The sequence below is a fragment of the Neophocaena asiaeorientalis genome, unplaced genomic scaffold (genome assembly GCF_003031525.2).
Source record: "Neophocaena asiaeorientalis asiaeorientalis breed wild unplaced genomic scaffold, Neophocaena_asiaeorientalis_V1.1 scaffold129, whole genome shotgun sequence".
Lineage (NCBI taxonomy): Eukaryota > Metazoa > Chordata > Mammalia > Artiodactyla > Phocoenidae > Neophocaena > Neophocaena asiaeorientalis.
Window position 1 is genome coordinate 9,030,282 of NW_020172446.1, and position 22,785 is coordinate 9,053,066.

The 22,785-nt window shown below is 53.4% G+C and overlaps 1 protein-coding gene across 1 annotated transcript in view; it reads right to left on the bottom strand.

Moving 5' to 3' along the window:
* WSCD1 (WSC domain sialate O sulfotransferase 1) overlaps positions 1 to 22,785 on the bottom strand; it is a 40,463-nt gene that overhangs the window by 6,088 nt on the left and 11,590 nt on the right. Inside the window, exons 3-6 of the mRNA XM_024737333.1 lie at positions 17,974 to 18,088; positions 17,448 to 17,632; positions 13,148 to 13,269; positions 79 to 238 (exon numbers count right to left, since the gene is read on the bottom strand). Of these exons, the coding sequence (XP_024593101.1) occupies positions 79 to 238; positions 13,148 to 13,269; positions 17,448 to 17,632; positions 17,974 to 18,088 (582 nt within the window). The remainder of the gene's footprint in view (positions 1 to 78; positions 239 to 13,147; positions 13,270 to 17,447; positions 17,633 to 17,973; positions 18,089 to 22,785) is intronic.

Genomic DNA, 22,785 nt, shown 5'->3' on the forward strand with positions numbered 1-22,785 from the left:
CCAGACCAAGTGCCACAACCAGTGGTAGACACAGGAGGAGGGCCCTGCACGCCTGTGCACCCCTGGGGCAGAACTCACCCTGCACGGGCGTCTGGTAGACCTCACAGTACTCCGCTAGCCTTTGGGCCTCAGACTCCTGGCCACACAGCGAGCTGTCCACAGCATCCCGCAGGTTGAACTGGGGGGTGGGGTAAGCACAGTAGCACTCCCAGCCCCTGAGGATGGCCAAGGGGAACTCCTGCCAGGGAAGGAGAGAAAGAGAAGCATCTTGGGCGAATGCAGGGGCCACGTCCCCACTGCTCAGGGACCAGGGTGGGCACGGGGGATGTCCTGCCAGCTGCATGGGATCTACAGGGGTGTCTGTCCATCCTTCCAGCGCTGGGCTCTGGGCCCAAACCCAGGGGAGACAAAGCTCAATGAGACAGGACCTCTGCCCTCTAGCAGCTCATCCCTGGCCGGTGACGAGTCCACTGTTTTTTGTTTGTCTGTCTGTCTGGTTTTGTTTTTTATGGTAATTACAGTCTTTATTTATGTAACTGGTCACATAGTCATAGCTGGTATTTATAACTACCTTCTTCTATTACCCATTCTTTATATATGTGTGTGTGTGTGTATAAACTTTTTTTTTTTGCCACACCACACGACATGCAGAACTTCCCTGACCAGAGATCAAACCCGTGCCCCCTGCAGTGGAGTCTTAATCACTGGACCACCAGGGAAGTCCAGAAAAGTCCACTGTTAATAGCACCGGTGCTACTACAGAGGGGTGACTCCACTGGGGGGACTGGACCTGGATTTTGGAGACATCTAGGGGGTCGTCAGGAGTGCCGGGGAGGGAACAGCATTCCAGGTGGGGAAACCACATGTGTCTGGGTTAGAATGGGACAGAAAGGCCCACCCAGGGCAGCTCAGCATTCAACATCTTTAACCAACAGACTGTGAGCCCCCAGTGAGGTCTGGAATTCCCGCCAGCCCTCCCTGGAAAGAGACAGACCTAACCCCTGCTTCTGCAGTCCTGCTGCGGGGTGGGGTGCAGGGCCCGTGACAGATTCCCACACAGCATCTCTCCAGGACAGGAGGGGTGGGCAAGGTCAGGCCTTGACCACTCCGAGGTGATCAGGCTGATGGGGGCTTCCTTAAACCGGAGGGGCCCTGCCAGGGTTAGAAGGCCAAGCCAATTCCTGGCGGTTTTTTACATGTGTTTTCTTGGTTCCCTCTGGGGAGGAGGCTGTACCCACCGCACAGCAGCGAGAGCTGGGGCGCTGGCATTGGGAAGGCCTGAATGTGAATTCAGGTTCACAGCCTGGGTAACCTTGAACCTTTCTGAATTTCACCATTGAACAAAGGGAATAAAACCCACCTTGCACATCGGTTGTGAAAACTAGATGAGAAAGGTCCAAATTGCCCAGCACTGGGCCCAGCACACAGTAGGTGCTTTCTTCACAGAGGAGCAGGCCATCCTCGGTTTCCTTTCCCTGGTGGGCAATTCCTCCACTCACCTCTCCCAAACATTTTACTTGAGCACCTACTATGTACCAGGCACCAGGTAGGACACTCAGCCCCATCTCCACTCTGCCTCTCCGTGCATCTTGCAAACAGGAGATGCAAGGCCCCCTGGAGCACAGAGAGAGGAGAGGAGTCAATCGGGTGAGTGCTTGGGGGCAAGGGAAGCAGTGGGCAAAGAAAACTTCTCGCTGCTAAGGGAAACGCTGAACAAACCTTTTTATTTTTTGCCCACAGCAAAAAAATCTCATAAATAAATAAATAAAGGAAAATCAATAGTGTCTTCTGAGCGTGGCTTGGCAGAGCCCAGGATCTTGGCACTCAGAAAAGACAGTGGATGGTGTCCCAGCCAGGGGAGGGCGATGCAGAGCCTGGGGCCGGGTGGTCCCTTAGGAGGTAGGAGGGGAGGCTGCCGCCAGTGGAGGGCTGTTCTCCTAAGCGTAGGTGGGATGCTCTCCCAGAGGCCTCACAGCCCCCACGAAGGCCTCTCCCCATCCCCCTCCTCCTTCATCAAGGCTCAGGGGCAGCTTTGCCTCTGCCAGCCGCACATCCCTCTCTCAGGGCTGAGCTGCCATGTGGGGACAGGAGAGGATGTTTTCACTATTCTTACACTACACACCCCTACATACACACACACACACACACACACACACACACAAAATCTGCTTCCAGAGCTCAGTTCTCACTTTGGCATTAGAAATTTATGGGACCATAAGCAAATCACCTCCCCTTTTGGAACCTTAGTTTCTCCATCTGTAAAATGGACATATTGCTTGAGTTGTCCTGCCTGGAAGAGTCAGAAGATCTCATTTCTCTCCCTCTGATCCACCGTGAGGGCCAGTGAGACTATGACATTTACCCCCTTGCCTTTCCTGGACGAGACTTGAGTTGCAAATTTCTCCCAGGACAGGGGGCTAGCGGTAGGCAGTCATTCCGGGTGTCCATGGGCTCATGTCCAGAGGCACCAGGGAGGAAGCACCCGGTAGGAGAAAAAGCACCAGGTTTACAATCCAACAGACCTGGACTCGAATCCCGGGGCCACGGCTGAATATCTGTATGACCTTGGACCAATCACTACCTGCCCCCCAAGTCCTGGCTGTCTCATCTGTCATCTGGGGGCAATAATATTCACACCATAGAGTGCTGGGAGAGTGAAGGGAGGATGATGCATGAGAAGGACCCAGCACATAGTACTCTTAATTCTTAAGACCTTTAATTGTACTAGAGGCGGGCCCCAGACCACCCTCCTGACACGCAGAGTACCTGAGAGTTTGGTTCCTAAAATTCCTCTTTCTGGCTCCCCCTCCAAGGCCCCAAAAGCTCAGGATCAAGCAAAGCTTGGAAGTCCCTCCCCCAAGCAGCACTTGTGATCCTTAATCTCGATCAGACACATAAAGAAAAGAATCGCTAGGACTTCCCTGGTGGTTCAGTGGTTAAGAATCTGCCTGCCAATGCAGGGGACACGGGTTTGATCCCTGGTCCGGGAAGATCCCACATGCCACGGAGCAACTAAGCCCATGCGCCACAACTACTGAGCCTGCGAGCCACAACTGCTGAAGCCTGCGCGCCTAGAGCCTGTGCACTGCAACAAGAGAAGCCACCGCAATGAGAAGCCCGCGCACCGCAATGAAGAGTAGCCCCTGCTCACTGCAACAAGAGAAAGCCTGTGCACAGCAACGAAGACCCAAGGCAGCCAAAAAATACATTTTAAAAATATATTAAAAAAAAGAAAAGAATTGCTTTGAGGGCTCAGTGGCCACAATGGGGCCCTAACCCTGGAACCAGGACCCACTCAGCCATAGCTGCCGTCACTGTCAGAGCTGCGGTGATGTCCAGCACAGGCAGCTGGGGCCGCTGGGCTTGGAGTGAGGGGACAAAAGGCTGGACAAACCCCATCAGTACCTCTGGCTAGACTCCACCCCCCCTGGGGCCCCCATGTCATTTCTCAGCAGAAAGCGAATCTGTGTCCTGACCTCGATCAGAATGTCGTTGGCGTTCTGGAAGCAAGTTCCCCTGCTGATGTTAGTGAAAAGCCGTCACAAGAACTGCAACCTCTGGCCTCTCCCACTGCTATCCATCCTCTCCCGAAAAGCCCTCATCCTGTCTCGTCCCAGCTCAATACCTTCATCACAGCGAGCAGAGGGAACAAGCGGCCTGGGTACCACAGCGGCAGCAGAGAGCACGCAGCTGTCTGCGTCTGTGTCTCCCACACTTCTATCCACGCTGGCTGTTACAGGCTGAATTGTGTCCCCTAAAATTCATATGTTGATGTCTTAACCCCCAGCACTTCAGAATATGACTGTATTTGGAGACAGGGCCTTTAAAGGGGCAATTAAGTTAAACTGGGGCCATTAGGACGGGCCCCCATCGAATCTGACTGGTGTCGTTATGAGAAGAGATTAGGACCCAGTCACACAGAGATGGAGGAGAAGGCCATTGTCAAGCCAGAGAGACAGGCCTCAGAAGAAACCAACTGTGCCAACACTTTGATCTTGGACTTCTAGCCTCCATAACTGAGAGAAAATAAATTTCTATTGTTTAAGCCACCCAGCAGTCTGTGGGAATTTGTCATGACAGGCCGCACAAACTAACACTAGCTTTCTTACCAGTCCTTGGCCACTGCAGTCTCGCTCCCACCTCAGGGCCTTTGCACTTGCTGCGCCCTCTGCCTGGAACGTCCTTTCCCAGATACCCTCACGGCTTTCTTTTTTTTAATTTATTTATTTTATTTATTTAGTTTTGGCTGCACTGGGTCTTCGTTGCTGCCCGCGGGCTTTCTCTAGTTGCGGCGAGTGGGGCCTACTCTTCGTTGCGGCGCGTGGGCTTCTCATTGCAGTGTCTTCTCTTGTTGCGGAGCGCGGGCTCTAGGCACACGGGCTCCACAGTTGTGGCTCGTGGGCTCTAGAACACAGGCTCAGCAGTTGTGGCGCACGGGCTTAGTTGCTCCGCGGCATGTGGGATCTTCCCGGACCAGGGCTCGAACCTGTGTCCCCTGCACTGGCAGGTGGATTCTTAACCACTGCGCCGCCAGGGAAGCCCCCCAGATACCCTCATGGTTTTCTCCCTCACCTTCTGCAAGACCTCTTCTGTGAGGCCTTCCCTGGCCACCCGCTGCAACATCCCTCCTGCTATCACCGATACACCCAATCCCTTGCTGTGTTTTCTGCTTTTGTTTCAGTGGTATAACTTACCTCGACGGAACACTCTGACCCTGAATGTACCACCCAGTCTGTTTTGATGAATGCCTAGCAGGATACACGTCATTTCCCTCACACCAGTTTCCTCGGCCCCTTCCCAGTCATACGCCCCTCCCCCAAAGCAACCCCTCTTCTGACTTCCATCATCACAGATGAGTTTTGTCTATTCTAGAATGGCCTATACATAGAATCAGCACATGTTTTTGTGAGTCTGGTTTCTTTCAGAAAAATATTTGTTAAGTCCACCCATGTTGTTTTGTCTGGCAGTGGACTGTTGCTTTTTATCGCTGAGTGTCATTCCGTGTGTGGACATAACAATTTGTGGACTCCTTCACTTGATGGATCCCTGGGCTGTTTTCAGTTTTTACCTATTACGAACAATGCTGCTGTGTACATCCTTGGGCAAGACTTGCAGTGGATGCACATCTTCATTTCCAATGGGTAAATATGTAAGGTTCCTGCTTCATTTTTCTCCACGGTGCTTGTCACCATTCAACGTAGTATATATTTTACCTGGTTTACTATCTGCCTTTACCCACGAGAATATAAGCGGGATCTTTGTGTGTCTGGTGTGCTTTGACGCATTCTCAGTACCTAGAACAAAGTCTAGAACATGGTGGATGCTTAACGGATGTTGGATGGATGAACCAACGAATGAATGAATGAATGAATGAATGTCCTTTCCAGATCCCAACTCCCCCCAGAGTTGTTGGCAACAGACTTGGACATGAGCCTTCTGTTGGTCACTTGTGCCATGAGTAAAGAGAAGAAAGCCTGCTCCATCTAAGCAAACCCTCCCTGACAACAGGAACCCCAGGGGACTCCGCCATCCTGAGATTCCTGTTCAGACAAGAACATTTCACCAACACAGTTTAAAAAAAAAAAAAAAGTCTGCTCAGGGCAGGCTGGGTCTGTCTCCCTCCCCGGAGGTAACGGCTGATGTCGATACCTCACGATCCTGTATCCCAGGGCTGTGGGGCCAGGCTGCCCCCACCAGTGACCCGAACCTTTTTGCTTCCTTGAGTGGATTAAACTGTCAAGTTCCCGGGTGTTTGCAGAGCAACGAGAGCTGCGGACAGTAATGTGGTTTTATTTACAACATGACCTCTTCAGCAACATCATTGGATTCTGAAAACACAGAACAATTTTCAGCCCCTTGGGGGTTTCTAAGACACGATTTCCTTAAAAATTAAATATTGATGAATCTTATCTCTCTGCCAACCTTGCTGCTCCCCGGCACCTCCACGTCAAGCTGCAAGGAGAGAGAGAGAGAGAGAGAGAGAGAACAAAAGCAAGAGCGAAAGCACAGAGAGAGAGAAGAGGAGACAATGAACCAAGACGAGGCAGAACAGGAACACAGGTGTGATACTGCTTCGAACAGATGAGGAGTTCCGAGGGCAGGGTGGGTGCACACCCTGATCCCAGTACTTTCTCTACAGCCTGAGCCTGGGTGTCCAGGATGGGGGCTCAGGCGGGGACTGGGTCTGCAGTATGTCTGGGCATTCAGCCTGGAGCCGGGTCACGATACAGCCAGGGCTGGGCTCTCCGGGCGGCGGGGATCCACACACCAAGGCTTGGCCGTGGCCAAGGGGTCAAGGATCGGACATTACAACAGGCAAGGAGCGAGGCCTCAAGAAGTACCCCCACTGGGGTCTCCTCTTCTCTATCCTCGCTCCTCCTTGGGCACCTTTCTCAGGATCTCCAGGATTACACAGAATCACCAAAACTTCCGAGATGAGAACTTCTGGTTTCAGAAGGCGAAGCTGAGGCTTGGAGGCCGGCGGCAAGCAGCCCATGACCTTAGACCATCAGGGTGTGTGGGAGCAGAAGCCAGCCTTCCGGACTCCCAGTCCAGGGCTTTGCCACACACCACACTCAGGCCCTGGGAGGCAAAAACATGAATGCGGTGGGTTTGTGACGAAATTCAGGAACCGGCATGGAGGTTGCCTCTGACCAGTCTCTTGCCTCCAGAGGCAGAACTGGGGAACATTCAAGACACAGAAAGGAGAGGAGAGGCCCATGAAGGGGGATGTGCGGATGGGGATAAAAGGACCGACTCTTGCTTTCCGGCGAATGTCAGTTTGAATGCAAACCCGTCCGCTGATCCTGTAACTGAGAGCATGTTTCCCTCTTATCTGACTGCAGGTGCGGGGCTGTGTGGTTTGGACGGGCAGCTACGGGAGGTGGACCCAGATTGAGGCCTGTCGTCAGGAATCCCGGGCTTTGAATCTCATTTGTGTGACTGTCGACAAGCTACCGGGCAGCTGTGAGCCTTGGTTTTATCATCTGTAAAAGGGGCACAGCTTAATGATTAAGGGCTCTGGTGTGAGTTTAAATTTAGACGGCTTGAGTCTTGATTTCTCCAGCTGTAAGGGGGATTTTAGGATGCAATGAAATACTCTCATCTCTTGGTATCTGCAGGGGATGGGTTCCAGGCCCTGGCATAGATACCCAAATCCGTGGATCCTCAAGGCTGTGGTTCCGTGTTCGTGGATTCAACCAATGGCTGATGATGTATACTGTGGTACGAATTTATTGAAAAAAAACCCACACATAAGTGGACAAGTGCAGTTCAAGCTATACTATTACGGGGCCTTTCAGAGAGCAGACCCTCAGCAAGTTGGCTGGTCCGAGTCCGGAGGAGGCCAAAGGCATGGGGTGGGGGCATTAGGCCATCTCTCTGTATTCACTCTTCTCCACAGGAAGAGCTAACTCACCAGCCCTCTTCCACGTGTCCAGCCTCAAAGGTGCTGCTTCAGGATAACTTTGACCTAAATGTCAGAGTGTCTCCAGGGGCCCCTAGGGGATGTCCCCTTGGGCGATGGCTCTCCGCAGACTGGAGCCCCAGACAGCAGACAGAGGTAGTAATTCGCAAACCTCAGACCCACGCAGGATGGACTGCATCTATCGGGATGCAAGGGGACGTGGCCAGAGCCGCCGCCCAGCAGAGAACAGGCCGGCTCCACGTTAATGCACACAGGCAGGTGGGTTAGTGCCTCCTTTAAACGGACAAAGGAAAAACCTCAGAGGAAATGTCGACGGGAAAACATCCAGGTGATAACTATTCCGTATGAAGAACGTATACACCCCAAAGAGGCTAAAAGAGGGCAGGCAGAAAGGCTAACACCTCTCTCCCTGCGATGCCTTTCTCAGTAGGACCACTAGCAGCTGCTGGGAGAGCAAGCCTCGGATCACAAGGTGTGATAGCCGAAGCTTCACACGTTAGTAACCTATTTGCAGATGGTACCAGATTTCACCCATCAGTCCCGCCGCAGGAACGGCACACTCCCACGAATGGCCTATCTACTCGAACAGCAATACGGGGCTTCAAAATTAACGACCCCGCATCCGAATGGGCAGCAGTGCAAACATCTAAGATCATTTTCACCTTCTGTTCCAGCGAAGGAGGTGATAACATCTAGAGGCCAGCAGGTTTTCTTCCATCACCAGCACGATCGCAGAAAATCAGACAAGATCATTTTACTGTGTTTCAAAACACATTACACAGGTCAAGTCGCCCTTGCTGGCAGACAGCCAGATCATTAAGATGCTGACGTGGCCCCAAATGTTCTTTCCCTGTCAAGCTACACTCTGGGAGCTCCCCAAATCCGTTGTAACGAACTAGCAAAAAAACAGTAGAGATTTTTACCGGGAGCCGCAAATAAATCTCTGATGGTACTCGAAATCGGGGCACGGCACAAAGAAGGCTCCCCGTCTTTTCCTGCTTGCGTGCCCCACCTCCGGCCCCTCTGCCCAGCCAGCCCTAATTAAGCCTGTTGTCCCCACCCTCAGGTTTAGCTCCGCCCCATTTAACAGTCTGCTGTGAGCCTTTTCCACCATAAAAGTCATTGAAAACATTTTCAATGGCTGTATTATAGTCCACTGTATGGCCGTGGCATAATGCAACCATTCCCACATCGTGGGACATCCGAGCTTGTCTTGCAGCCAAATTAGGATGAGATGAAGCTGCCACTGGGACGTCTCTGCAGCCTCGGTGCCACCCGCCTTTCCGGAGAGGAAGCGCTTGGCACGTCGGTCAGGAAAGTACAGCCAGAAATCTCCAAATTCACCTCTCTCATTCACCCTCAACGTCCAGGAGAGGAGAGGGAAGACCCTTCCTGCAAACAGATCCCTGGCCTCTGCAGGCCTGGGTCAGTTGAACTTCCACCTGTTCCTGTATCCACCAGACCTCAACGCTGGAGGCGGAATTTGCTTCTCCATCCTCCCTAAATAGTTGTAAAAGACAATCAACCACCCGGATTCAGATGCGTGGGGAACGTGCACTGGGCCTGGTATGGCTGAGCCAACACATGCCAGGTGGCCCTCTGGGACAGTGGGTCCCCTGGAGGGGACCCCTGGTTATGTCTGGAGACAGATTGGGTTGTCACAGCTGAGTGGGGAGTACTATTGGTATGTAGCGGGTAGAGGCCGGGGATGCTGCTAAATATCCTACAATGTACAGACAGATCCCCAGACAATTATCCAACTCGAAATGTCAACAGCTGCAAAGATGAGCAACCCTGCCCTAGAGTGAGTCAGGGTCCCATCCTAGCTCCCACTGGGAACCTGAGAGCTGACAGGGATCATCAGAAGGCCTGAGTATAAGTCATACCAACAACCACAGAGCAGAAGGAGGGAGAAGTGAGGAACGGACATTCTGGGAACCAGCAGCTCACCAGCATGACATCTGGGGCAGCATCCTTGCCCTACCTGGGATTCCTAATTCCAGAGCCAGGTCACAGGTGGACTTCAGTCACAGTCTTGCCAAGGCATCTCTGGGGGTGGCCCTGAGGACTGCTGTCTCCCAAAGGGATCCACAGAGAACACCCCTCACCCCAGAGCATCCTACCCACAGCTATGAAGCCCCACACCAGTCACACCGCCCCCTCCCTGCCACACCATCAGTAGCTCCCTCCTACCCGCCGAAAAACATCTGGGCTTGGAGGCGGGCATTGCAGTCTGTCCCCGTCCTACCTTCCACATGGCACCACGGAGCCCTGCACCCTGGGCGGGCTGGCTGCCTTCCCACTACCTCACCCCTGCCCAGCCACTGCCTAGTTTTATGATGCATTCCTCACGCCCCTCCCCTGCCCGCTGACGCCGCCCCACATCCTCCAGCTCTAACCCTTCCAAAAAGCTGCAGCCCTCCTACTGAAGCCTCCCTCCAAGCCTCCTTCATCCCCATCAGGCACTGACCTTCCTCTGCTGTACGTCAGAATCACCCAGTTCCTGTCTTAGCCCTTCTTCAGGGGTGAGCTCTATCTCCTGGGGCAGCTGGCGTCCCCCCCATAAGTGTCAGTGTATGTGTTTGGCCCCTGTCCCACAGGTATGTCCCGCCAAGACCTGCTTTCAACTTGAAAGCTGGAAATGGTGACTCTGATCCTCACAGCTGCAACATTCCGTGGATGGAAACAATGGGATTCAAGGAAACAGCCACTGTCCCTGCCCCATCTGACAATACAGGGGAGGCCAGGATATGCGCCAAGCTGTCAGCACAGATTCTGACGCGTGTAGGGCAAAGGCCATTTCTGAGGACCCTGGACGCCCTTTCATCCTTGTTCTGACCTCAACAATTCGCAGCATCGCTGCCCAGAGCCAAGCAAGTAACCAGCCCTTGAAACGCATCTCGAGGGGAGACATACAAAATGCAAAGGTGCAAAACGGCATAAGCTGTCAACAACCCTCGGGTATCTTTTGGCACACGTTGCAATGTGAGATTGCAGTGACCTGGATTTCTGTCAGTAAATATGAAGAATGGCTGGAAATGGGAGTTGAAGAGTTTAAAATCTTCAAGTTCTGTGTCTGTAACCACAAGGCAGAATTCTCTGGGCCCCTGTGGGCTGCCCCAGGGGAGGCATCCCCAGAATACCGGGCCGTCTACCCGGGATGCTGCTTTGAAGTCATCCTCTCCAAAAGAAGAGGCACAAGGATGCCTTGCTTCCCTCTCATGCAGAGCTGGTGGGGCGTAAAATTAACACAACCTTTGCCGAGGGCAGCATGGCAAAGTTTACCCACAGGACAAGGACAGGCAGCCTTTGACCTGGCACCTCCTAAGAATTTCATCTGGCAGGTCCACCACCGACACAAAACAACCCACCTACAAGGATAGTCATCAGAGCCTTGTTTGTAAAAGCAAAAGACTGGAAACAACCTAAATGCTTAATAGCGGGGCGTTGGTGAGATAAGTTATAGGACATCCATGTAATTGAATAAAAGAGTGGGAAAGCACTTTCTGTGCCAACGTGGAGCAATCTCTAAGAGAGAGGAGGGGATCGCGGGGCAGAGCACTGTGTGTGGCTCGTTACCATCTGTGGGGTTTGTAAAGGCATCGTGACTCTGTAAAGGAACAACCACTTGAATATTCATAGAATCTCTCCGAGAGTGGCTGGCCGAGGTCAGGTCCGTCAGCTGCGTCCAAGGAAGGACATTGAGTGGACGACACACAGGGGTGAGAGGAAGACTTTCCCCTCGACCCCCTTTGGTGTCTTTTTATTGTGTTCCACGTGAGCATGTTATCTATTGAAAATAATTTAAAACATCAAAGAGGCAGCGCCGTGATGCTGCCCGCTCCCTTTCGTCTTGTTTCTTTTCCTGTCTCCTATCTCCTCCGGCTAACTCGCCTGTCCCCTTCCCCCGCCGATGTCACACCGAGAGGCGGCCACAGCGTGAAAAGCACGGGGCATGGTGTCGAGAGTGGGATGTAAAGCCCCGTCGCTCTGTGCCTGCGTGTGACAGCTCTCACTCCTGCAAACCCTGCACTGGCTCCGCAGCAAGCAGGGGTCAGACTATCCCCGCTCACGGAGCACTGAGAGCCGTGAGCCGACCACCAGTGGGAAGGCTGCAACCCAGCGCCCGGCACACAGGAAGACGCCTCTGTGTCTGCTGACCGGGAGGCTCGCCTTCAGCAGGCCCAGATCAGCTGAGTTCCTCTGATTCCAGTGCGTGGCTCTCCAGGGAGCCGCTCTGAACTGCAGGTGTGAAGGAAGCCCAGAGAGGGCGGCTTGCTTCCCTGCTGGGCGAGCAGGTGTCCCTGCCATCTCTACTGGCTCTGATCCCACCAGGGGGAGAGGGGCGGAAGGGGTTCCCAGGCCAGATGTCTGTGAATCAACAAACAGTCTTTTCGGCTCCCAGAATTGTGTCTCATGAGCCCTGATGCCTAAGACATCCTTGGCAGTGGCTTTGGAAATGCCGGAGATGTCAGAGAGCCACTTCAAAGGCCACGACTGTGCGAGAGGGAAGCGAGTAGGAAAAAGACTTTGTCTCCCCCCACCTCCAAGGGAAGCATCTCAATAGGGCTGAGAGCACGGCAGCTCCCTGTGGGTCGGGGCCCCATGGAGGGAGTGCTTCTTTGTGTCCAACTACATGTGCTTTGGCTGAGGCCCACGCCCTATACCCTTCTAACAACCAGCAGGCTACAGAGCTAAGCAGAGCTCAAATCCTGGATCTCCCCATTCCTGGCCATGTGACCTCGGGCAGGATGCCCGAGCTCTCTGTTTCCTCACCTGCAAAATGCAGTTTATCAGAGCACCTATGGTTGTCAAGAGGATTAAATGGGTTAACACATGTAAAGTTGGAACAGAACCTGGAATAAATGATCAATACCTGTTAGCTTCTGTTGATAAATACCATCATCGTTGCCAAGGCCCTCCTCTCTCCTAGCCCTACTCTGTCACACTGCCACGTATCACAGTCCCATCAAGGCTACCGAACCCCAGCACATCGGAGCAGCCCCAAATCCAAGCCTACTGCCACCTGGGGCTATTTCCAGGGCCAGCATCCAGCCCAATCTGGAGACCATGGGTCTCCAGCCCCAGCTCTCAAAGCTCTTTGGGTGGCCCGCCGGTCCCGCCAGCCTCGCTTCACACCCCGTCCCAGGTCCTGCTTTGTGCAAGCCCCACGTGGCCTTGATCAACATTTGCCACCCTGGAGCGGGCATGCAATGCAGGGACAGTAGGCTCTGGTGCCCAGCCCAGCCCCTGCACAGAGTCACACTCCAGTCCTCAGCCCAGGCTGAACCAAAGGCACATGAGTGACTACAGCCCCCGAAAGTCAGATTCATGGCCCAACGCCGTCAGCGCAAATAACAGAAAATCTGCACTCCCCAAGTCCCAAGCCAGCATCTTCCTGTTTCCAAACCAAGTCAACTGAACATCTGACACTCGTGCCAAGAGCTCACGTCGGGAAAGGCACGATTCTTTCAGCTATACAACCTTCTCTGACAATTCCCCACCCAGCCCCGGATCACCTCGTTAGCAGGCTTCCTGCTGGCATCCTCGGTGACTCTGCTGTGTCATCGCCCACCGCCCTCCCACACCTCCCTCCTCAGCTCCCACCCAGGCTCCGCGGACAGACAGCCGCAGCCCCGCACGGGCACCTGCCCCTCCCTGAGACCACCGCTCAGGCTGGATGGTTAAAGGACGGGGCTGTGAGATCAAAATTGCTCTTACTTTCTGGGAACAAAATCCCGAACACGTCTCCACGGTCACGTTGGCCTGTACCAGGGAGTCGGGGAAGGCGTGGGTGACGTTCTCCAGCAGTCGGAAGCAGCCCCGGTACGTGACGGTCCTTCCTGCGGGGAAGGAAATGGGGTTCCGGTGAGAAATGGTGCCCACCGTTCTTGGTGCCTGTCACAGAGGAAAACGGTGGCTTCAGAGGCCGAAACAGGTGGAAATACACTCAGGAAAGGCAGATTTCCAATCAGAGAGGGCAAACTGCCCGTGGAGGCTGTGGTCAAGCCAAGCCCCTGAGAGAAACCAGGCACCAGAACCTTCGTTAGCCTTGGTCGCCGGGGTCACCGACAAGGGACCATTTGGCTGAAGCTTCTGAACTCATGTCTTGCTTCTCCTGCCAGCCCTCGGGGGACAGTGTGCGTCCTCTCCTCCTCCTTCCCTCTCTCCCTTCCTTCCTTCCTTCCTTCCTTCCACAAATCGGGATTGTGCATCCATTCTGTGCTAGATTCTGCACTAGGTGACCCAAGAGATTGATACTCTGGAAAACTCTGTCCTACCCACGCACGCGCGAAAAGAAAAGTCGATTTGGAAACCTGAAATCCTGCCACACTCCCTCTTGCTGTGCCGTCGAGTCACACCACTACTTTGCTTTCTCTGATCTTGAACTCCCGCCAAATTCTAGGAATACTCCTCAAGCCCGTGGTACACAGGCTGCCAAGTTGTTCTACAGACCTTCTGGTGGAGAAGTTCAGCTCCCTAGTTGGCTTCCTTGGTGTGGGGAACAAACCTTCTGGAATGTTCCGGCACCAACTGTTCCAATTTCCTCCAGACTCCTCAGAGTTTCTCTGGATAGCGTCCTGATTCTCATCCCATGCTCCTTTTAACTCAACATCTCCCGGGGCTCAGCATCTCTCCCGGTTCTCTCTGCCTGCCACACCTCTTGGAGAGAGTAGAAACCCTCTAGCCAGCCGGCACCATGGCGGGAGGCTCTCTCCACGCAAAACGACAAAGCAGGACCAAACTCTGGGTCTGGAAGCCCATCCTATCGACCATGGCACCAGTGGTCTGGGCGTCAGGGCACGGACCTATCAGGGCACAGATGAAGGAAAGCAGCCTGGTGCTGGGAAAAGAGTCCAGGCGGAGCGTCCTAACGACGGCCTGGGATCAAGCCCCGGCACTGCCAGGGACTCAGTCAGCAATCTGGGCGTGTCATGGACTCAGAGACTCTCCATTTTCTCACCTAAGTAACGCCTGGCAGCTAGAGTTGTTCTGAGGGATGACATGCACCCACATGCCAGCCCCCATGGGGCTGCATCTCCCAGAGCCACTTTCCTGCCCTGGATTTTGGTGCAAGGGCCTGGGGTGATGACTTGTGCAGGACCCACAGAACTCCGTCCTGTCCTGTGGCATGACTGGGCCCCCAAAGGACAAAATATCTAGATGGACTGGGCTGTGGTCCTCGGTCAGCTGCACTGGGGTGGGACAGACTCCAGGGAGACAGGCTCCGGGCCACATGGCAAGGGAGGGTGAGCAGCGTTCCGGTGAGTACCTCCCTGCGGCCTGGGAGGAGGCTGCATCTGGGTCACCCCAATGCTCCCCACACCCGGCCCTGACCCTGACACAGCAGGTGCCCAATATGTGCCGACAGAATAAGGAATTGGGCACGACAGGGCAGGTGAGGGCGCGGCACAAGCCGTAACAGGTCAGGATGCTGCTAGAAGTGCAGTATCAGCTGCCTCTAGACTTCACCGCTGTGACTGTCGGGGAAGAGGCTGTCACCCAGGGCAGTCCATTCCACACCCTTCTCTCCCGCTCCCCAGGTGACAGCTCCAGGGGCGCTTAGGGCAGAAAGATACCTCCAAGATGGAGCCACTGATGACTTGCTCTGCACCTCCCTCTGGTCCCAACCCGGGGGGCACCTTCACGGCTCTTACTCCTGTGAGAGCTCCTTGCCAGTGAGAAGCTGATATTTCAGATGGCCGGTCACCTGGTCACCTCTTGACAGAGATCCTGTCGGTTCATGCCCTTGAGAGGGGAGCAGGCCGGCAAAGGTCAGCCATGCAGGCTCCCCAGCCTGCCGCAAGGGGTGGCTGTTCCACCGTTTCAACGTTAACTACGACAACAAGTCTAGCCGGCTTGAGATCTGAGGCTGGCTTGAATGACTGGACCATCTGACCCTTAACCAGTGGGCAACCTAGAGCCAAGTACTGATCTCTAAGGGTCAGTGGCTGAGCAGGCAGGACGAGCTGCCAGGGCAGCCCAGAGCCCACATACAGACCTGATCCTCCTGGCGGGCAGGGCTGAGGAGTCAGGGGGGCTAATGTTGTTTGAACCCAGGAAAATCAAAGGTCCAAGAAGCCCTCCTGGAGCAGTTTGGTCCTCAGGAAGCCCATGTGGATGCCCAGATGACAGGGCAGGACTTGATACACCCATGTACCATGGCAAACTGCTGAGCCAGGACAGGGCCTGCCACAGAGTAGGTGTCAATGAGTATCTGTTGAGTTAATGGCTCATTAGTGAATCCGTAGAGTGCATTGTCAGGGTCTCCACCCCTGCCCCCATTCCCCCATCTGGAGCCCTGGTTCCCAGACAATCCTGTCTGAATACAGAAAGCACTGGAATAGCCTAGCTGGCCGGGTCTGAGCACTGAGCCACTCTCCCCATCACTCTGACCCCATAGATGGTAGCCAGTGTTGGCTTTGCAGCTCACCCATGCTTCTCTGAGCTGGGCTTCTGGACTGCTTAGCAAACTCCTTCGTCACTAGGAAAGCTCTCCCAGAAACTCCTCTGCAGTCTTCGCTTCTGACCTGACACCTTTCTCTGAGCTCTGTCCAGTTCTCGAACTAATCCATCAGCTCTCCCGGAGCCCTGGTCCATGGCCAGAGGTGGCTGAGTTCATGAGTTGATGTTCCTGGATGCTGGGCTGTGCCTCCATCACCTGCAGTCCCACACTCGCCAGCGGTGGGGGGAGGTCTCCCACGCTCTGACTGTTTCCCAGCCTGGCCCCTCCCAGTCAGGAAGAGGATGGCTCCCCAAATGTGCAAATGTACACAGCCATATTACTTTATAAAAGGGCCTTTTATAATGACATCAAGTGGATCTGCAGCTCATCTTGCAATGAGGACAAATCCGAGTTTCACAAACATCTAGCTGGGCCCCCTCAGTTGTCATCTCTGTTTGGTAGCACTTTCAGGTGAAATTCTGGGAGGTTCAGTCTTGCTGTTTGATGCATCAGCTTACTCTCCCTCGTGGTCGATTATTTCCCCCTGAGTTCTATAATTTTGAATTGTAAACTCATCTTCAGTGGGAATTTAGCTACAGGAACCCTTTACACCTGGGTTGGTGGCACAGCTCCCAAGAGAGAATTTTGCATGTGCCTCTGTTGGTACCTCCAGATGGCCCAGAGCCAAATTTCATGTTGGAGCTTTCAGGACCAGGCAGATGGCAGAAATCTGAACCTTAAAGCTCATACAAACGCAGGCCTGCAATTATAAACTCTTAGATTATAAATTCTTAGGAAAATTGTTTTTCACCCGAAGCTCAGGTCAAAACAGACAAGTTTTTCTATTTCTGGCAGTTTTTTTTTTTTAAATCTAAAATTTCACTGATTTATACTTCAGTGAAATTGGATCCAACTTTATACAGAAGTTTCAGTCCAACTCCCTACCCTGACAGGCTCAAAGCCTCCTTTTCTGTCCTCTGTGGACATGAAAACCTAAGCCGTGTGATCACCAAGATGACCAACTTCCCCTGGCGGAGACCCAGAGCTGCACAGCATCCTTGATTACCTTCATCTCACCACTGTGATTCCTAGTTCCCACTTCTTTCCTGGAGCCAGGAATTTCCTTACTTTCTTGTTAGTTCAGCTGTGCATTTAAAACAATTTTACCCAGCATTTCTAGGTGTTTCATAGCTAGGAAACATTCAGACTACCTGGTCTGCCCCATTGCTAGAAATCAAAGTCTGCCTCTGTACTTCACAAACTAGACTGGAACCCAGAGAGGGGAAGCAAACTGCCTGAGGCCACACAGCATGTCTGAGACACACCTAGACCTAGGCCCTGGGCCTCCTGATCAGTTTCTCTCTCCTGTAGAGGATAAGGAAAGATGTGCCTCGGTCATGAACTCGAGCGAACTTAGCCTAACCCCACACCCCTGCCGCGAGCCTGTCTGGGGAAGGTGGTGAGGAAGGCGGAGCACAGGTTCGGTCCCACGTGGTTTGGATGAGGGGCTGCAGGTGCGGGGGTGGTGGCAGAGCAGGGGACAGACGGAGCTCAGGGACAGACTGGCACACTCACGCTTCCTGGAGCCGGGCTGCAGCTGCTCCACGCGGTACACGGAGAGACGGCCCACACCCCCGCACACGGAGCTCTTCTCCCCTTTGCACTCATGGTTACACTCCTCTGGCCCCATGCTCATTGCTGGGAGACGGTTTCCACAGTAGCATTCGGCCCCGGCCTCCAAGCCGGCATAGACGTAGGACCTGCAGGCAGAGCGGGGCCTGGGGTGAGTCCCGACCTTGGCCCAGGGCACTGAAGTCTGGTTCCAGGAATGGCAGCTGGGTCTGGGGCCAGGCTAAGGGTGAGTCCTGGCATTGCAGGAAGTGAACCCCGGGTCTCCTGACACTGAGCCCAGAGCTCTTTCCATAACGCCCTGCCGTCCCGTCAGTAAACTTTCTTTGTTCCGGACAACTGGGATCTGATCAGTCGAGCTCTGCTTACACTATGACGGCCAACTGGAAGCCGACGCATCCCCTCAGGGACACCACTTCCACTTTCTGGACCTTATTTCCAGTGGAGTTGATGGTCAGGGTCCCACACTTACCGCTCAGCGCACGCATTCTGGCAGTGGGAGACGGTCATCTTTCTCAAGTCAAAAAACACAGCCCCCTTCAGAGTTCTCTCCTGGCCGTCGTCACTGAAGCATCCCATGTATGTGCCTGCAGGCGGGGAAGAACAGCAGAGACTCAGAGGCCCCGGAGAGAGGGAAGATTACCTGGCTCCACCCTTGGCATTGCCCTTCCTGGCTAAGGCTCTTCTCAGAGAAGCCCAGGGGATGAGGCTGTGGTCCAACCCTCCCTGAAGTGCCTCTGGACACTTCCACATTGTTCTCGTCCTCCCCCTTTTCCTAGTTAATGGCCCACTGTCCCTCCAGACACCCTGCCAGGAGCCTGGCACCAGCCAGAATACAACTTTCTTCCACTGACCCGCACCCACTGAGTCTGGCTCGTTTAATTTCTTCCCCTGGACCCCTCTCCTCCCCATCCCTCCCCTTCCTAGGCTGGAAAAGGTCTCTCTGCCTCCAAAAATGTCTCGATAGGCAGGTTCTGTCACCTCCTCGTGATCCAGAGGGAAGAAATGAGTTATGGAAAGTCTGATCTTAGCTAACATAAAGATCTTGCAAACAGGGAGAGTTATATCAAGAAGAAAATCTGCCACCCCAGGAGGGAGTAAGCCCCCATCACTGCAGGTGTGTAAGCAGTATCTGTTAACATGTAAGAGAGCTGTCCTGTGTGGGAATCATTACGACCAAGGGACAGCTGAGCCCTCCCCAGTGAGGGCATCTGTGGCACATCCCTGCAAAGGGACACTAGGGGACAAGACTCCACAAAGCAGCGACAGTGTTGACCCAACCGTGCACATGTCAATGGGAAACAGCCCTGACCTGTCACCTCAAGAGAGGGAGCTGCCTCCCAGAAACGCACAGCAAAGCCTGGAGAACTCGAGCACTAAGCAGGTGTGTCAGGTGTGTAAATGTCATATGCATCGCAGCGCGTTGAAGGAACTGTGCATTGGGAGTTTGCAAACACGCCATCACGTAGTCCGAGCTGTGAATGCACACCCTCAATAGCTGTGCCCAGATCTGGATCAGGCACCCGTGATAAAGATGCTTCTCGTCTCCAGGGGAACGCCTACACTCAGTTCCAGGATGTCTCAAGTGGCGCCTGAGCGGTACGCTGCAGCCTCCGGAAATTAGGCTGTCTCTGGGAAGCAGCACACCCAAGGCCTCCCAACAGCCTGCCAGCTCCCAAACGGCTTTGCGGGGAGGAGTAGCGATCTCATCCACCGGTCCAGGAGCTCCCTGTTCAGGCAAGACTGGCTTTTGCTGCTGCCAAGAACCTGGCCCAAAGCAGAAGCTCAGGGCCGCCTGCTGAGTGGTTTGGAGGAGTGGGTCTGCCAGCCTTCATTCCTGGGGCCCAAATCAGGGAGTGATTCTCCTGGGTGTCAACAGCACATTTAAATCCACCTCTGACCTTGACTAAATCACTTCAACATTCTGTGCCTCAGTTTCCTCAACTTTCAAATGCATAAATGCAACCCACCACCCCACCCAAGCTCATTCCTCTTGCCACATTTGGACATGTCCCTGCTCCCTCCCGCACGTCCACACTTTACTTCCTACCTGTCCTTGACAACTTACAGCCCTGACCACTCCAGCCCACTATGGCCTCTCCTTTCTCTGAATTGTCACAGTGAGTGTCTGAAAACCTTGCTGTCACCCAAATCCTTATCATTAACTGTTGTTGTTAAAAATTGTGTACACCTGTGTATCCTGTCTCTGTACCATGACTTAAGGCTCATTGAGGGCAGGGACCACACCTTCCCCTTAGCTGGTGACTCACCGCGCAGGGTCAGGCATGATGCCAACAGTGGGTCAGAGCTCCTAAAACCCACACTGACATCCTGCGAGGGTGCGAGAGGGGGAGCAGAGAGCCCAGATGCAAGGAGGCGCTGGTCCCATTGGCTGTACCAATGTGTGATTCCCAAGATGGGGGGCCCCAGGTTAAGAAAGGCAAGGTAAGAGGAAGATGACCAAGATGGTGGAAGATGGGACTCTCTGCCATGCCACGAACGGTTGAAGACCCAGAGACCTCAGGTTAGAGGACCTGGGGCTGAGGAGAGAGCAACAGTCACCTTCCCAATGTCTGCCAAAGGGTCTCTCCCCCTTCCAGGCTATGAACCTCTTGAGGTCACCTTCATCACGGATGCCCAGCAGCACACACGTGGCCACACCCAGTGTCTGTCCATGGACACAGGCTCCACTCCTCTACTCGGGACCCCAGACACCCAGTCCCCACAAGCTTCTCTCTCTTTATATAAATCTCAGGACTACCAAGACCAGAAAGCTGTCACCCAGGTCCGTGAGAATCAATTGCTCTCCTTAGCCTGCCTACTTAGTAAAAAAAAAAAAAAACTAGCATTTAAGAAATTTCTGATGTGTGTTGTTCAGCAAAGAAGAAATTCTAACTTTCAAGTAAACATCCAAAACAAGCTCAGGGGTTGCTAAACATTTATCACCGTTGATGGGAAATTAACCAGAAGGTTCTAAAGGTGCCTGGGCTCAAGACCCCTGAAGGCTGAGATGGGCGCATACACATTTTACGGGGAGAGTGGGGAAACAGCCTTAGGGAATGGGCTGCCTTAGATTCAAATCCAGGTTCCACTACTACCTGACTGCGTGACCTGGCATGTGCAGCTTCCCCTTCCTGAGCCTCCACTTTCCCATCTGTAAAAGGGGGATATGGTCTCATGGAATTCATGGGGTGGTTGTGAGAATTCCACGAGATAACACAGAAAGTATCTAATGCAGGCGTGGCATGTAGTACGGGCTCAGTGGTGACTGTTTTTATTGTTTATACGTCATTATTAACAATAAATATTTTTACATGACTATACTTCCCTGAAATGCAAAATCCTTCATCATTAAAATGGTGATAGCACCGCTGACATCCTAAGGCTGTTCAAAGATTACATTAAATGAAATAACAGATGTACATCTGGGCACGTCACAGATGCTCAGATAAGTAACAGCTGTAATTATTCTGATCCTACACTCTAACCTGGGGGCCGAGTGTGACAATGGCTCCGTAAATTTTTTTTTTTTAATTTATTTATTTTTGGCTGTGTTGGGTCTTTGTTGCTGCGCGCGGGCTTTCTCTAATTGAGGTGAGCGGGGGCTACTCTTCCTTGCGGTGCGCGGGCTTCTTATTGCAGGGGCTTCTCTTGCTGCGGAGCACAGGCTCTAGGCATGCGGGCTTCAGTATCTGTGGCTCCCAGGCTCTAGAGCGCAGGCTCAGTAGTTGGTGGCGCACGGGCTTAGTTGCTCCGTGGCATGTGGGATCTTCCCGGACCAGGGCTCGAACCCGTGTCCCCTGCATTGGCAGGCGAATTCTTAACCACTGCGCCACCAGGGAAGTCCCGGCTCCGTAAATATTAGCAGAACACATTAATAAGAGAGAAAGAAATGGTTTTGAGCAGTCAGGCTTGGGTTCTTCAAAAACAAGAAGAGGCTAACCAGCTACCAGCTGGCCATCGGGTGGAACTGACCGATCTGGAGGGGACGCCCATGCCCCGCTGGTCCCATCTCAGTTTGTAGCAAAGGCCTGAGACGCAGGCGCTTCCCCCTCTGCTTGTGAGGAGGAGAGGAGCCCCTTCTCTTGGAAAAATAATGAATGGCTTTTCTAACTCCCTGACAGAGTTAGAAAGAGAGAATGTGCAAAAAGAAAGGACTTCCCAGGGATGCACTGGGACACACTCTGAGACGGATTTATTACTTTCGGCTGAAACGGAGGCGATATATTATTGTCTGTGACTCCGCATCTGCTCATTTGCACATCAAAATGGACAAGCCGTGAGGCTCTTAACGATGGCTTTGGAGATATTGCAATGTCTTTGCAAATTACTATCAATAAAAAACAAACTGGCTATGGAGAAGTTACTATTTTTCCCCTAGTAAACTTACTGACATTTTATTCCATTATGGATGTTGTCCAAGGTATAATGAAATGCTCAGTGATTGATGGGGCCTCCTGCAGCTTCCAAGGCTTGCCTGCCGGATCCCCTTACAGGGGGATGGCAGGCTGCCCGGGCCGCAAAGAGACGCTCTCTTTGTCTGCAACCCCAGCAGCTGTCCCGAGGGCTGGCCTGCGAGCTAGCCTCCACCAGGGAGGCCCCCCTGGCTGTGCGGGGCCCACAGAGCCCCAAGAAGGGAAGGGGGCTCCCAGAGGGCCCTCAGGCCAGTGCCTGCCTCTCCCCACTTTCTCTGAAGATCTCCAGCCAGGATACCACGGCCTCTCCCAGAGGGCGAATTCTTCCTCCAATCCTGGGGGATATTCAAAATACTGAATAACCTATTGGGGCGGGGCACCAACCTGTCAGAATTATCACCATTCAACACCAGAACCGACTGTTCCCGCTGTACCAGGCATTAACCCTTCACTTGCTAGGCTTGGGAGTCACCAGGGAGGGTCAGCCAGAGCATCAGAGTGTGGAGGGCACTCAGGGGCTCAGGGCAGAAACTGGTGGTGTATAATGGGTGATGATCGGTCCTGTTTACATCTCACCATGATCTCCTCAGCGTTCACGGCAGCCTCTTCCATCGCCTCTCTAAATGATGACTTAAGGGGTACCCACTGGTTCTCCTGGATATACGTATTCTATACACAGGGCTATAACCAGGTCACCCTGAGTCCTCTCCTCTGCTGCCCAGTCACCCTGAAGCCAGGTTATAAAGAACTTGTCACTTCTGTCTAATGAGCCCCAAGCCCTTTGCACGTGCCTCTATGATGCCTCAGTCACACTGTGGGGTAATCATTTGGGTGCACATCTGATTCCACCACCAGACTGAGCTCCTCAA